At 34.5% G+C, this 16,309-nt stretch overlaps 1 protein-coding gene across 2 annotated transcripts; it reads right to left on the minus strand.

The window, feature by feature from the left end:
* Positions 1-775: 775 nt before the first annotated feature.
* Positions 776-7,137, minus strand: LOC6567062. 2 transcript variants are annotated; one of them, XM_032739332.1, is made up of 11 exons: positions 6,462-7,137; positions 6,295-6,399; positions 5,888-6,001; positions 4,950-5,146; positions 4,769-4,889; positions 4,566-4,700; positions 4,196-4,324; positions 3,707-3,850; positions 3,056-3,462; positions 2,388-2,554; positions 776-949 (listed from the first exon to the last, which is right to left on the minus strand). In XM_032739332.1, the coding sequence occupies exons 1-11, from the start codon at positions 6,813-6,815 to the stop codon at positions 879-881; spliced, it is 1,944 nt and encodes a 647-aa protein (XP_032595223.1). In that variant the 5' UTR covers positions 6,816-7,137; the 3' UTR covers positions 776-878. The 2 variants fall into 2 exon arrangements, with proteins under 2 accessions (XP_032595223.1, XP_032595222.1); XM_032739331.1 differs by having other exon boundaries at positions 4,196-4,327; positions 6,462-7,136.
* Positions 7,138-16,309: the final 9,172 nt, after the last annotated feature.

Below are 16,309 nucleotides of genomic sequence, written 5' to 3' on the forward strand. Positions count from 1 at the left end.
TTTTATAGCATATTTTTAGTTTTTGGTGCCTTTGGCTGCAATCAAATAAACATTTTACGCTCGCTGTACTCACATAAAAATGATATATGACATTGCAGAATTTTCAATTTTTTCAAATATAATGGACAATTGATTTTTGTATGAATCGTAACTCATGTGCAGACTAACTTATCAATAAAATACAGAAATTCATATTCGACATTTACACAAAATATGTTAAGAAAAATCGCTATACAATGAATGTATCCTTAATGAACATTTGTACATATTTTCATTCTTAATATTTTGTATATAAGATAAGATAAGATATTGTATATAAGAAATATGCCATATTTATTCAACTACAACTTTAAGTCGAAAATTAATTTTGGAATATTTTATGACTTCCAACTGATGCTATTAAGTCATTCAGAAGGCTATGCGAAATGCGGCTTAAAAATTAATCCAAACTTCATGGGAATAAATTCTGTGCTCCATTGGAAATATTTTAATTATTGTTTCTTTTTCGCTCATCAAGATTGTTTGAATAAAATTTAAAATAATATTCTGATTTTAGGTGTTTTTTATGCACAATGAACGATTCTATAATATGATAAAAATAATGAGATATTGATAATTAGATTTCAAAGTAACACAGTAAGCCATTTGATCTACGAAAATAAAAAACTTTTTAAAATATATAAGCACTTCTCCGAATCATATACTGAAAAATATGAAGACATATGCAACAATTAGTTTAATTTTGTATTCAATGTATTTTTATTATCATGTTTTGCAGTTTATTTCATATTTACATACAAACAATATCGATTTGTTATTATGTCCAAATCCAAATATGTTACTTTAGAATGCACTCATTATAGCATAATTAATTCCTATTAATTTAAGTCGTACATCATCTTTTCAGCATTGTTGGGTTCCTCGCAAGCAAAAGAAGCCATCATTAATTCTGTAATTAGAAAAACAAGTATAAATTTAAAAAAGAGAGATATGTTAAATATATATTAACATAGTTTTTAGTACGACAGTACTTTAAAAGTCTTTGAAAACTATTTTCAATCAATTGATTAAGTATACTTTATACATTCGTAATGACATCCCAGGTCCGTTCAATGCACTGACAGCCACATAAAAAATAATTTAAAATACTTTTTAAATTGCTCTGGTATCAAATTGCAAAATAGATAATGACAGACAAGACAGGTAATAGATAACAGTTAATGTCATTTATCTCCAGTACCCGACAACATCCCCCTAGGAACAAATCGAATCTTGAAATAACACAATAACAGCGACAGCCAACTACTGTCAGTTGTTTAAGAGTCAGTGTGTGGCAGTGGCATGGAACGAGAAGAATGGGGCTCCAACTGGCCACCGATTCGAGTCGCTTTATCTATTTAGCTCAGCTCACTCGGCTGTCAAGTTGCGTGTCCGGACTCTGTTGACAGCTACCAATGCAATACACAACTAGACAACAGTACGTAGCCTTAAGTGAACATCCTGCTGGATTGTGGATTGTGTTAAGATTTGAACGCATTTAGGGCATCGTAAATACCTTGCCTGTTGCAGCTCCTGTCTGTAAATACTTGAATAACTAATGTCTAATTTATTTTGCTACGTAAATTGCTCACAAGCTCTCTTGAGAATAAGGAGACACACTAACAAAATCCTTAATTAATGAGTGGCTCATTTGGTCGCTACCCAATCCTTTAAGCCACACGTTTGCCTAATGAGCAAAGCCGTAAACATTTGCATGTGCACACACATAAATGAACGCATATACACATATCTATGTGCACACTTGTTAATATACAAATACACGTATATATATTGTCTCTCCTGGCCGACAAATTTCAATTTAATTTTGGCACTATGGAATTTGTTTGCTGCTTAAACATGAAAATATTTAAATATCTAATCTTAAGCACATTCCCTCTCAACATATTAAGCGGCTCCTTTTCTTGACATGGCATTTGGGTTAACGATAAAGAATACATATATCAAGGCAATTTGTTATTTTTGTAAATCTAATCTAAGTGAATTTTTTGAAATTGATAAGAAACTCTATGAGCTTGCTTTTTAAAATAATAAAATTCAAAGAGGACAAATTTCTCTGGGGTGTCGAAGATTAATTTGCTAATGGATGAACTTGAGTATGCGCTGTACAACGTTGAAATTCCTATCGGTGATGCAAGGTTATTATTCATACTGGCAAAGACAAGGATCGACTTGAATAAATGTGTTTTTGTAAAATGCAGCCTAACTGAAATGGCTTGAAAGGTATTTATGAAGATAAAAAACGTTGAAATATTCTGATTTTAAATTCTACAATTCTAACCAATACTTTGAGTATTTAAAAGTGAACTCCATTCTTTAAAATTGCTTACCCGCTTCGCCAAGTTTGGATGTTTGCTGCATGTGGGAGCAGAAGCTCGCATACTCGCAGATAGATGGCTCCTCTACCAATTTCATAGAATGCATGTGCTTTGTGAAGGCTCCAACAATCGCCCCAATGCGATCGAAGGCGGCAATATTAAAGTGGCCATTTGGTAAACTGCAACAGTAAAAAGAAGCAAATATAAATCCATTTCAATGAGTTTTGTTTGCAAGCGTATATATATTTAAAAATAAATATATTCAAATAAAAAGTGTGTTAGAGATAATCTCGCTTGATATGTGTATCATGTTTTGAAAATATTTCAACATTTATATAACGAATTATCTGTTAAGAATGTTTACGCATTTAAGCGCTGGTAAATATAAATGCCGCTTTCAATAAATGCATTCATTTTAAAACCAGAAGCAGAAAATAATAAAACGCATGAGCTTTAAAAGTAAATTAAAAAGCATTTCACCAACTGAAAAACATGAACTTCAATTGATTGTTAAAATCGTTTGGCTGTGGTCAATTAGGTAAAGCAAACCAATGCAGATAGCGAATAAAATGGGCTTTTATTTATTAATGCGTTAAGTTAAAAGAGGTTTTTCTCATGGATATTTTCAATGTTAATTAATCGAACTAAGCAGGAAAAGTTAACTTAAGGCAGAAACTCACCGCTGCAAACAGTTTTCACGTTCGACCAGTGCCAATTTAACAATATCCGCAAACACAGGAATAACCACCCAATCGTTTGGTTTGCCACAACTGGTTACAGTTTCTGTTGTTGTTGTCCCAGACAGGGTCTTGGACGTGAGCCTTATACTCAACCCGGATGTGTCTCGACGCCCACTGGCACAAGTCGAGATTGCCTCACTGTCTGTTGTAGTGACTTCATTTGCTACTGTTGTTACTGGTGATAATGATGGCTCATTTGTTATCGAAACTACCGTCTGCTTATCAGTCTTTCGAATTGGATGCTGCTCATTTAAGACGATTGTCTGCTTATGCCATAAATGACCATGTCCTTCGGCATGTCGTTGCATGCAATCCAATTGCTGGCATGTCACTTGCAATTTGCTCCACTGGAATCAGATAAATATAATTAATTTTGTGGTTATACATATTACCTTAATAGGCGACTATCTTTACTAGATTATGCTTGGGCCGTATAATAAAATCATAGAACAATTTTGTGTTACTTGTTCACAATTCGAAGTATGAAGCTGAATTAATTTTTGTAAATAAATATTTTTTTCGAATTTAAAGCTTATATCTTTATTTGTTAGCGATGAATTTATAACCGAAAGTATTATATAATACACTTACCGTAATTTTAAGCCTCGATATGGCTGGTGATTCCAGTGACTCCAAAATTGCCGTTGCACTATTGTAATTGCCGACCAGCAAGCAATACTGTGCCACGCCGCTCCACACCTCCACTGTTCTACTGCGCTCCTCGATTCCTCTGCACTGTAAATAAAGTCTATGTTTGATTACTGAAACAAACAAACTACCGGAAGCTAGTTAGACATTGTTACGGGAAAAAAACAATTGAGCTAAAATGACTTAACAAAGTTTATAACAAGCTGGCTCACGTGACCAGCAAGCAGTTGAAGTGAAAATGGTTTCCTGTTTGACTGTGAAAATGTCGCATGAGCCTTTTGACAGCACGTAGCCTTCACATATTTAACTAACTATACCAAACATGGTAATTTTAATACAATCCGCATGGTCTACAAATTCGTTTGGTATATATATTTAACTTAACTCTGCGCATGGCTGACCTGTTCCCCAGAGACATGGCGTAACACTCACCTGCAGTATCTCATTGCAGACAAAGAGACGCAGACGTGCCGACCAGTCCAGATACGTTTCCAGGTTACATGTCTTCTTTGGATCCTGTGCACCCTGCGGTCCAGCGGATGATGAAGGTTGGTCCCACTTCTTCTGTGTAGGTATAAGCGTTGGGATAACAAATTATTTAGTGGCATGTGACATGGTGATAATAAAGATGGGTGAGATTGCTGTACATATTTCTATGTGACTGTCAAAATGGCGCTGTTTAAATGTGTTTCCCAAAAGGGTAGGGCAACATCTTAGCATCTATGCATAACTCAACACATTCTTGACCTCCTAGGTGATACTGTGCCATCAAACTGACTTCAAATTATAAACAATTTCTTACCTGTTTATCCAAAAGCACCAGGCTGCTGCACTGCAGAAACTCCTCTGGTCCAATGTGCTTGGCCAATTTCTTTTCCAGTCGACACAAGACTTGTGCATATTGAGTGGCAGTTGTGCAGTTAAGGGCTGAAGCGAGCTGTTGCAAAGTGTGTACAATGGGATCAAATATGATTATAAACCTCTTCAAACTAGTTATGGGCGCACCTTATCGTTACTGATCTGACAGGCACGCAGATCGGCCTCATGTCCCTCTAAATCAGTCAAACGGTTAAGTAAGGCACTTAGTACTTGAGAGACTGCGGCTTCTAAATGTGAATTGGAGCATCTACCAGAAAATGTTGACCATTTTACAAGAAATTGCAGTTGAATTAAGAAAATCACTCACCTAGCAACGATATGTTTTATATGATTCATCATGCGCTCGTCCCGATAGTCGTACGGAAATTTCTGCGTCCATTCGGCCAGAAGGGCAACTAGTGTTTCTAAGCATTCACTATCAGGTACCGAGTCCAACAGTTTTCCCAACAGCTCGTGTGGTCGCAAGAACAAGCGTGATGATAATAAGAATGAGAACAGAAATTCCTGCGAAACAAGCAAGAGTTTAATGGGTCATAAATATAACCACAGTTGAGAGCAAATTGGAATGGAATTTTCTTAGCTTTTATGAGCCACACGTAGACAGAGTTGAACTCAATTAGTTTCATCTGTTTGCATCTCTATCAAATTAGCGCTCAGGCCTCAGGACTTGTTTGCAACGAATTAATTATTGTTGTGCTTGCTTGTGCGCATCTCGTAGTTCATCCGTCCAGACTTTGCCTAACTATCTTGTTGCTTTATTTATCTGCCTTGGGATGCTTGCCGACTGTAGCTTAATTGTGGTTTAGACTTTAAAATATCTTCAAAAATCTTCAATTTCTTGGCAACTATGCCTGAATATAGGTTTTAACCTAGAAAGCGCTTTCTATAACAAAATTATTTTAATTCTTCTCCATCAAATATGACGAATTCGATTGAACTACAGAATTGAATTGTTTAAATTCACTGAGTTTTTAGTATGTGTTTTTATGTATTCAATTTGCAATCAAAGATTATTTATTTATTACAATCACGTGTGAAATATTTAAAAGACAACCAAACAATATATTTTATTGATTTACTGCAAACATTTTAGTTTAATTTAAAATGCATTGCATTGCATTCGTTTTTATTATTTGCATGTGCATCAATGAATTTTTAATAGACTGCATTTGTTAGCTAATTTATTTATTCTGATGGCCTGTAATATTTAATACAAATACATATTTTCTCTTTGTTATTGATTACCTTATCCAAATCATTGACATTCTTGGGTATGAGCACATCAGTAAATGAGTCCAGCGGGCCAGAAACTATTTTACCATTTATATACATAATGCCGCCGGAACCCAAAACAGAGCTCTGCAAATCAAAGAAATCAAAAAATCAATTTACAAAAAAATAAAAACAATTTAGTAAGTCGCAGATGGAAACTGCAGACTGTCATATACTCTGTTCCCAGAAAAAATGTTAATTACGAGGGCGGAACTGGAAATGAATATAGGCGAGCTCCAAATATATAAAACTCAATAAAAATGTTAAGGTTTGATTAATATTGCTTACGGATAACAGACAGACATTTTCATTATATTTTTTAGTTTCTGGAACAGAGTATACAAATTTAATAAGGGATGCCAGGAATTAATTGTAATTGCCTCAAAATTGATATCACATTGGCTGAGCTTTATCGAATTTTTGGGCACATCATATTGAACTGTGTCATTGCCAGCACCCATTGCTATTGATTTTGCGTTCGTAAGCTGTAAAATTAAACAAATAGGTTCATTTGGTTTTCACTCATTTGAGTTTACGACGATCGCACCTCAAACTGCCGAAACCCCAGTTCCAATTCACTCGCATCAAGTTGCGCTGCACACTCATTTTCCTGTTCGAGTGCCTTTCTCAGTTGCAGGCTGGATGGCGTTGTCGTTTCCACAGTCGAACTGCAGACATCGAGTGAGAAAATGCCAACATCCGGGAATTGAGATGATGGCTTGACAGAGTCTGCCTCGTCCGTGCTTGTCTCGCTATCGGAGCTCTGCTGCAGACATCCCCGCTGACGATATATGTCTTTGTCGCGATCCCGTTGACCGCGCGACTTTTGAAGGACGGTTTGCTTGGAACGGGTGCCGCAGGCGATGGCTGATATCTTACTGGCATAAAAGTACATCGCCATGTGTCACGTTTTTGTGGACGCTCCTGACGCGCACATGTGTCTGCTTTTCGACTGAGTCTAGGTACGAATGGATAACAGTGTGTATGTGTCTGATTAACGCACGGACACGCTCCAAACAGGTGACAGACCGTGGGAATAGGAGTCGAGAGCTTTGCTTCGTAATGTCATCATCACGTCCATGCGTGCACTGAAAACAATGAACAAATTTTGACCATGAAAAACTGCGACATTTTATGATTCACTGAGTCGTCGTCAAATCAACATTGCGAACAATCGTTGCACATAACTCATACGCCGCGGGGTACACAAAACACACGTACACAAAGTTAGAGATAAGCGCACGTATAAATCACAAATGTCGAGCTGTATTTAGAAAGGAATACACATTTTGTGACTGTCCTTAAATATCCAACAAGTTGGCAGTTAAAATCCTCTTTGACTAAAACAAATTTTCATGTTTAAAATTGACTTGAATAAAGTATAAACATGCCGTGAACTACGTTCGATACAGGCTAAATATAATATATAAGGAATTACATATTTTCACTATGTTTAATGTTGAAAAATTGTAAAAAGAGTTGGGGCGTGACATAAAAAAAATAGCTGAAGCTGTCACATAAAATATTTTCAATTTGTATATTGACAACGCAGTTTTTATGCGCTTGGTGCGCATATCCCTTCTTAGCCCTTTAAATTATTTTGCTTTTTGGTCGACTGGTTAAACAAAAGAACTTTGGCACGCTTGAAATATTTGATGCTCTTTCAGTGGCCTTTTAACGCCTTCGGCGTTGTCAGCACTCCAAAACATAACAAAATTAAAAGCACACGAATCGAGAGTGCGAGATTACGAGACACCCTGTAGTCAGCGCATAGTTAACCCAACATTATTTCATATCTGTGATTTTTAATTTTGATTTTGGCATGAACAATTCTGTTAAGTGGTATATAGAACGTAAAAGTTATCTGTCCTTTGTATGCTGCATAAAAAAAAGAAACTTCAAGTTTCGAATAACTAGCTCTTATCATTTTTGAGATATGCTTAACAACGTGGTCTTGAAATCAATATTAACCCTTTTGAATGTGTTTAGGGTATAACAAAAAAAAAAAGGTTTTTCTGCTTTTATGCTTGTAATGGAGCACTTAACCGAGGACCAGACAGCAACAGAAGTGGGAGTGCTATTGATTGATTGTCGGCAGAATATTTCTCACAAATTATTTTCTTCAGGGTCTGTGCTATTTTGTCATCGCGCCAAGATTTGTTTTGCGAGAAAATAATGATCCGACATAGCTCGAATAAATTGCCATATTTATACAAGCACGGATTTTACTCGGCTCTGGGCACGTTGAGCGGCAGACATTATGAAGTATATTGATTGGTTTTCTGCATAACTATTTTCGATTATAAGCCACCATATGCCATGTGTTCTATCAGTTTCTTGGATTCATTTATCACAGATTCATACCTGTAGTACATACGAATATTTTACTTGCAGTACACACGCTTAGCTGCTTTCATTTTGTCTGTGGCGAATATTACTCAAATATAATTTGTAGCAGCTGTTTAAGCAACTCTTGTTAAGAAATTCAAGATAACAAATCCCAAGAAAGCACTGTGACCCCCTAATTAAATATTTACTGCTTCTTTTTCCATTTCTTTCATTCAAGTCTACCATTTATCGCTATTTGCTCTTGGTTGCTTGCGCAAGCTTTTCAAAATCGTCAATTGCAGTAGATTTAATTAGCATTTTTCGCGCTTTTATCTTTTGACTCAAGAATTCAAAGAAAACGCAAAACAAACAAAAAAATGCAATTGAAATCGTGCCCTTTTGTCAATTATCAGCTCTTTTAATGCAGATTGTGTTCAAGAAAGCAATGCTAATAACACCTCCAGCTACATTTATTAATCCATCGCTGAGGTGTCATTTAAGTCTTGCAAAGAAAGCATACAACCAGCTTAATAGTCAGGCACTTTAAATAAATTTCCTTCTTCCAAAATTTTTATATACTTTAAGCTGTAATTTACATGCATTTTTCCATTTTAACTCACGGCAAACATGAGGCGCTTTAGTATTTTTTATAAGGAATTTGATATAATTGTTAACTGCATACTTATAGGTGTTTCCAGTTTGAACTAGTAAGTAAGTTACTTAAGACTCATAGATAGATTATTGAACATTATTTGTAAGTGTGATTTTGCATTAATTTAAAAACCTTTTATTCTACTGATAAGCATTATTATAACTTTCCGTTGTTATGTATTTATTACAAATCGTATTTTTTGGTAGCACTATTTTCTTCAGTATTTCTTATTTACTTTTGTTATAATTTTAATACTTTCTCCACTTTAAGGGACTTGTTATCACATAACTATTTTTGTCACTTAGATTTTGTTAATTTACTTATGCTATTAATATATTTAAATTTTTTTATTTTCTCAAATTAATATTTGTTGCGTGATAAGCTCTGTCGTAAAATCCCGTGTGGAAAATATTTTATTTTTATTATTTTCAGACCAAAATGCGCTAACCGAACCGCACACGCCAAACTTCCGCTTCGAACTAAAATGGAATTTCAGTTGCTGGCCTGTTAGAGATTGCCTTAACAGAACAGCATCGCTGTTAATTTATAGAAAAATATCCTCAGTCGAGGATTTCATTTAGTCGCAACATTTCTGTCGCTTGTAACATGTTGCACATCGAACCCACATACAAGCTATGAGTTCTTTGAGCCGTTGAGGTGTTTTGCTGTTTTTAAGAAATTTTAGTGGGCGATTGATACAATTTGACTTAGCTCCTGTATAACCTCAGACAAAAGATAATACACTGTCTAGACTCCAGATTATTTCTTCATACCCAACCCATCACTCATCTTCAGGTCTAAGGGGATGACACGAAACAAATATTTATATATACATATATATATATCTATACAAACCAAAATTCCCAAATGTGTGCTATTGTAATGGTTTCTTGTGAGATATGCCCAATTATATTTCTGAAATATATGTGCGTAGCTTACTTGGCTTTTAAATCTACATTTAAATGCCTTAAGTGCCTGGGCCACAAAAGTTCGCACAACAAATTAACCAAATCAATTTAAGAATTTCGGCGAGAGTGGCCAACTTTTCCTTGGCATTGAAGTCAGAGTAAAACACACACACACACACACTCAAACACTATGCCACACATACACAACTCACTTAGCTATGATTCAAACATTATGTGAAGTCATTTGGGAAATGGCTTAAGTAAAACTTGGACCAGGAAAAACAACTAGTCGACTTTGTTAAACGTAACTAATTTCTTTTTTAATATATCGAAATTGTTGATGCATATACAAATATAAACATTTAGAAATCGCTGCTAATAATCGATAATATTTGTTAGATGATAAAACTTGAAAATTTGCTTGCCAAAAGTTTCAGATTCGTTTATCATACAAAAATGGTATCAATCTGCCAAAGTAGCTCATGTGTAACTGTTACATATCACTCAGATATCGAGTTTTTCGTATTTACATATGCAAATGTAGATACTTCAGTAACACACTTGGCTCGGTGTCTAATCAAATTTCAATGGCGTTATCCAGCATGACAGGCACTAAAAGCGAAGTCGAAATACGCTTGTCAACTGTTGGGTTAATGCCCAAAGATCCTTACGTATCACGGCACACACTTCAAATGCTCGAGTACACAATTGAATAACCGATACACACATACTATAAATAGGTATATATATGTACGAGTAGACGAGTATCCACTAAAGCGTAACAAATCGTATACCGATACTGTTTCGAGCACTAAAGTAAAGTTTTACTCTATCAAATACGCCAAATGAAGTTGAGTAATCTGCGTTCTTGAATGCCAACATGAAAACTCCAAGTTGACCACTTTATTTCGTCTGTAGTTTTATAACCATCGCTTAAATTTGCTTAAGTTTTACGAGTGCACAGATTCCAATGAAGATCTCTGAACTTGGAGCGTACACAGCTTAAGAGTCAAGTTGGCAACATTACCAGGCCACACAAATTGCTGCATTCAAACTGAAATTGCATTTTCAATGGACTCATTTAAATGTTACAGACACGCGTCTCATACAAAATATTAATTTATAAGCAATTCAAAAGCTTCTGCTAATATCCTGCGATTTGAGATATGCAATTTATTTTAATCCAGTTAATTACTTGTGGGCAAAATCAATCTTTGCATTAATTAGTTCTGTCTGATAAATACTTTGGTATGGTTATTGCATCTCTCTGCTGATGCTGTAATTTCTTTTGAGGAACTCGTTCCGTTTATATTATTCCTCATTTTTATTTCTCTCGTTTGTTTTTGATATTTTGCACATTTTTCCACTGCAATTAAAATGAGTTTATTTTGTGCACGTTTCTTGCAGCTTTATCTATTTATTTTATTTTATGATGATTCCATTCTACTAAACCTTCCGCTGGCTTTATTAAGTCTAATTGCTATTTCATTGCATTTGTCAGCTAGTATTAAATACGAACATTATCGCCATTTATTTAAAATGAATTCATATACCAAATTCGGAATTCATATACCAAATTTATAGCTTTTTCGGTTGAAAATGGAATTCGCAAAATGTTTGCATTTTTCATTTTGTCCTGTTGTGCTCTTAAATTTTAATATCCGCCTATAAAATGTTTGCTGTGAGACACTTTGTGTTCATTACAAGTCAATTAAAACAGGAAACCATGATTATAATAGGCAGACCGAAAATTATATACTTGTAGAGCAGAGTTTACTGACTGCTGACATATCAATTTATGTTTAAATCGTGTTCGCTTATAAAAACGCATTTTGCATTCTCTGCCCTGCATTTTGTCCTGCCTGGCCTTAAGACGTGTTAATAGAATCTGTAAGTAGTATGCTACTGTTGTGCTTTTTATTCCTTTTTGATGCTGTCATTAACATAATTAAAATTTAATTAATTTTAAAAAAGTGTTGACCTACAATAAACGCAGAAGGCCAGTAACGCACTTCAAGTTCTTACTGCAGTTTTATGCAAATTGCATGTCCTCACAAATTTCTCTTCCCCTTATTACTTTGGTCTAGACGGCATTTAAGAGCAAGTTAATGTCACGCATTCACTTCAACACATTTCAGCTGCCAACCTACCATCCTCTCTTTGCAAACAGCATCATAGTTGTTGTTCTTGCTCTTTTATGTTGTTATTGCTTTTACAAGTTAGCTACATAGTACTTAGCTAAATACATATATATATATATATATATATATATATACATGTATATTATGGGTATGGAATGCAGTAAAGCGTGAGTTTGAAAATGAGTTCGCACTTAAGATTAAAATCTGTAAACACTGTGGTGGGCCTCAGGCTAACAGATTATAAGCCAATGTTGTTCGAGTGAAACTGAATTTATGTTTATCACACGTTCCTAATTAATGCATCAGCAATGATGTTATGATGTTAAGATCTGCTCATATGACAGCTTTCTTGATTGTAGATATTGTGTAATATAATCGAGTTTAATAAAGTATTTGCGATGTGTAACAAATCAACTGAAATCAACATATTGATCAGATAATCAAATAAAAATATTCCTTCATCTTATGGTACTCTCAATATGACCGTTTTCAAATATACTCAATATCATTCTGAATAGGCAATTATTTTCAAAAGCATTCGCATATATTAAAATCAATAATACAAACAATGTTAAAAAATATACAAAGTAGTAATAAAGTAAAGTAAAGTATATAAAATGTTATTCCCCTTGGAATAGCTGATTACAGGGTATGGGCACCTTCAGAGCACTGCTGACTTGTCTCATTTTCACGAGTTCAAAGAACAAGGCACACCTACAGCTGTTGGTAAAGTTTTCAGAATTTTACAAAAGATCTCTAAAAAAACGAAACTACCAAAAAAAAAAAACAAGAGAGAACTTTGCAGTCAGTAGTACCCGACTGCGAAATACTTTGATAATATACGCAATAAAAGCTGATAACAGGTAGCAAAGAACAGGGTGGGTGTAGCCAAGAAATACTGCCCAAGTTTCCCTTTCAAATTGCGATAGTATTTGCTAGTAACGTTTCTTCGAAGTTTGGTAACTGTAGCTCTTGAATTACGAAGTATTTGAGATTTTGAATATTTTGGGGAGGCTGTGGGCGTGGGCAAAAACAATTATAAGTGAAGGTTCCTAGTAATTTTCCTTCAAAGTTTGGTAATTTTAGCTCTTAAATTACGGGAGATATAGGTTTTTGATGTGGTCTGGGGTATTACTAGCAATATATCTTTCAAATTATGTGCGATAAGTGGTCTTATCGATTTACACAAATAGGTGTATAGGTTTAGGTAGACGGAGCGGGCGTGGCCATCCAATTTTTTATCGATCTCTTAGGCGAGTTACCAGGTGCGGCGGAGGAGGACATCGCTAACAACCTACCAATCAAATTTAATGATTGTAGCTTTAAAATTGTGCGAGATATGTGGCTTTATCGATTTGCGAATATCGATTTTATCGATTTCCTAGCCCCCTATGGGACGTATCACTTCAATTTTTACACTTTGTCCCGGACACAGACCAGTATATGCTCCAAGTTTCAAGTTCAAGTCTCTATCTCTCTATCTCTTTCATACTGATGGACAGACGGACACACAGCATGACGGACATTACACAAAACCAATATACTATGACACCTTCGGTATCAAAGTATAAAAACACAGCTGCGGCATAAGCTAAGAAAGAAGCTTCTCAGTCTGCATCTCACAGCTCGTGTCGCATCTTTGAAAAACTTTTATAATGAGAACATTTTGTGTTACCTGTCAAAGTCTGTTAACGCACAAAAGCAGGTGCAAATCAAGCTAACACCTTTAAATTTCAAGCAAGTTGATAAATAAGATGTGTTCAATTATACAATTTATATAAATATAAATCTATTTTTTTAATTCTGAAATTAATATAACAATTGATGTGCCGATGTAATTGTCAGTTTAAGCAAATTACCATATACTCGTATAATATACAAGTATTTAATTTACTTTTAATTATTAAACACATTTACATTTAAATCAGTTTAATTAACAAACTTTTCTGCTACAGAATAATTATTAATTGAAAATTTTGCAGAAATTACTACGCCCAACTCGGGCAGCAATTTTCATATTGTTGTATTTCTTTGTATATGTATGTCTCGGTATATGTATGTGCAGCTCCTGTGCAATGGAAAACTTTTAAATAATAAACCTTGAACAATAGTGCAAAAGGCAGACGAAAAAGCATCAGGAAATCAGCACAAAAAATAACAAGAGATTGATATATGTACGCTTTCACTTTTCTGTTAAAAAAAATATGTATGCCTTTATATTTATACTCCCTCTATAACACAGGTTATGAAATAATGAAAAAGAACAACACAAAGTTGTGAGGGAGGCATCTCCGGTCATTTTTAGTTGGTTAAATAATGTAATGAGTATTTACGGCTCACTCGATTTGGGCACCCGTTTATTGACAGCTAAAAAATTAATTAAGAGATGGTATCGCAATTGAAAATTCTACCAGAACTGTGCGAACACACACAGCAGGGCATTTTCTAGTCGAATACTATTTTTCAATTGAACAAGTTTGTATAAAATCGTCGCTTCAACATTTTCTGACCGTTAGCTGACGTTCATAAGCCACACATGTCGCAAATGCTACATCGCTACATATTTCACTCGGATGTTTCAATCAAAATGTGGAAAATGTAGGGTAAAAATAGTTTGTTTGCGCATCATTGTTTTAATTCGTATAGTTTGATATTTAAAAAATTAATATATTTTTACTTTAATTGTAATGAAAACTCTTGAGGGACTTGAAGGCCTATCGCTTGTAATTTGTAATCTGATAATGTGGTTAAATTGACTTTTCAATTTCATGGAAATAAAACAAAAAAAAAATTATAATAATATGATATGATTGGGTTTAAAGAATCCAACTTATGGTTTCAATTACTCTCATGAGTAGTCCCAAAAGCAACAACTTTTGATAAACTTTTTGTTACTAAAAGGGTTGCCTTAGATGTGTTGAAAATTGTAGGTTGATTTTTATCAATGCGAATTAAAGGAAATGGAAAAACTTTTTAATTGTAATTAAAATCATATTAAATCAAGCGATATGATATAAAATGTTGCTAAGCTTTACGACTTGCTTGAATGAACAGTTTCTTATTTCCCATTTCTTATTCTCCTGTAATACAATTGATTTTGGGTTTAGCCCAATTTCTTTGTTTGTTTGCTCCACGCACAGCTAAATTGATTTCCAAGGGTGTGCATGTGAAAGTGTCTAGGAGAGGGGTCAGATTGTGGGGGCAAGAGCCACTTTTCCATTAAATAATGTTATTAGCCGCAGCAATTTCAGTTAGCCTTTGTGTTTGAGCCTTTTTGTGCAATTGCTTAGTCTCGGCCATTTACGAAGCATTTTCACTTGGCCCTTTAGCAGTTTATTTTAGCTGATTTCATTGTGATGAATTCTGTAAGCTGTGGGCTTAGCCATTGCCAAGTCTAATATTACGAGTATTTACTCAGCTGTAAGAAAGATTTTCGTCATCACATCCTAATGGATTCTCTTATTTGTATTTTCAATTGGGATGTGAAAGCAAATTTGATAATGCGTTGATTACTTTATTCAATCTTCAATAACTGCATAGATGTGCGTTATCCATCATTCATGTGGTTCTTTGAGACTTGCATAAATTTTGTTGAATAACATTTTCTAGAAAGTTAATCAACAAATTTTTTCCTTTCATTTCTGATGATAAATATATCCAAATAATATTTACATTAGCTGGTGTACAGTTGCCTAACGAATTATTTGACAAGCCTCAGATTTATTTTAGCATTGAATTGAGTTCTTTGCAAAACCAAAAACATCTACATACTAGACATAAATTTAAGCTAAAAGTGGAAAATGAAATGCGGTAAGAAATTGTCATTTTCTGCCTAATTGCTTTCGATTTAATGAAAATTTATTGAAGTTGAATTGGAAAAAATCATAACTCATCAATGTTTGGGCGTAATTCATTAGTTTCATCTTCTTTGAGTCTCATAATAATTATATATAATAATAACGAAAGCAGCTGAACCAACACACAAAATCGAAATTGTTGTGAATAGTTGCTCAGTTTAGGCCAATTGTCGCTGGACCATACCAATACCAAAAAAAAACAGACATTTTGATGGGGTTACTTATGACGGACTTATAAACTGACTTATTAAAAGACATTCCATGTTATAGGCAACAACTTCAACTGAAGAGGCCCTGCCTATAATTAGGTTTCAACAGAAAATAAAAGACACTTGGTTGGCTGCTCGTCGTTTAAGCCATCAAATTGAATTTGCTTTAAGTCCGAAATATGCGTGACAAAGGCTGCTCATATCCCCAAAAACATGTGACAATTGATGGTGGTCTATTTTAATTAAAATGATGATTATAAATTATTTACTCTCAACAGGAGATCGCACTAAATAAGGAGG

The sequence above is a fragment of the Drosophila grimshawi genome, unplaced genomic scaffold (genome assembly GCF_018153295.1).
Source record: "Drosophila grimshawi isolate 15287-2541.00 unplaced genomic scaffold, ASM1815329v1 contig_1377, whole genome shotgun sequence".
Lineage (NCBI taxonomy): Eukaryota > Metazoa > Arthropoda > Insecta > Diptera > Drosophilidae > Drosophila > Drosophila grimshawi.

Coding starts and splice junctions, on each gene's coding strand:
- LOC6567062 (XM_032739331.1), bottom strand. CDS start 6,815: ATGGCGATGTACTTTTATGCCAGTAAGATATCAGCCATCGCCTGCGGC. Junction 6,002..6,294: donor AATGTGATATCAATTTTGAG/GCAATTACAATT, acceptor TTTGATTTGCAG/AGCTCTGTTTTGGGTTCCGG. Junction 3,851..4,195: donor TCTGCAATGAGATACTGCAG/GTGAGTGTTACG, acceptor CTTTATTTACAG/TGCAGAGGAATCGAGGAGCG.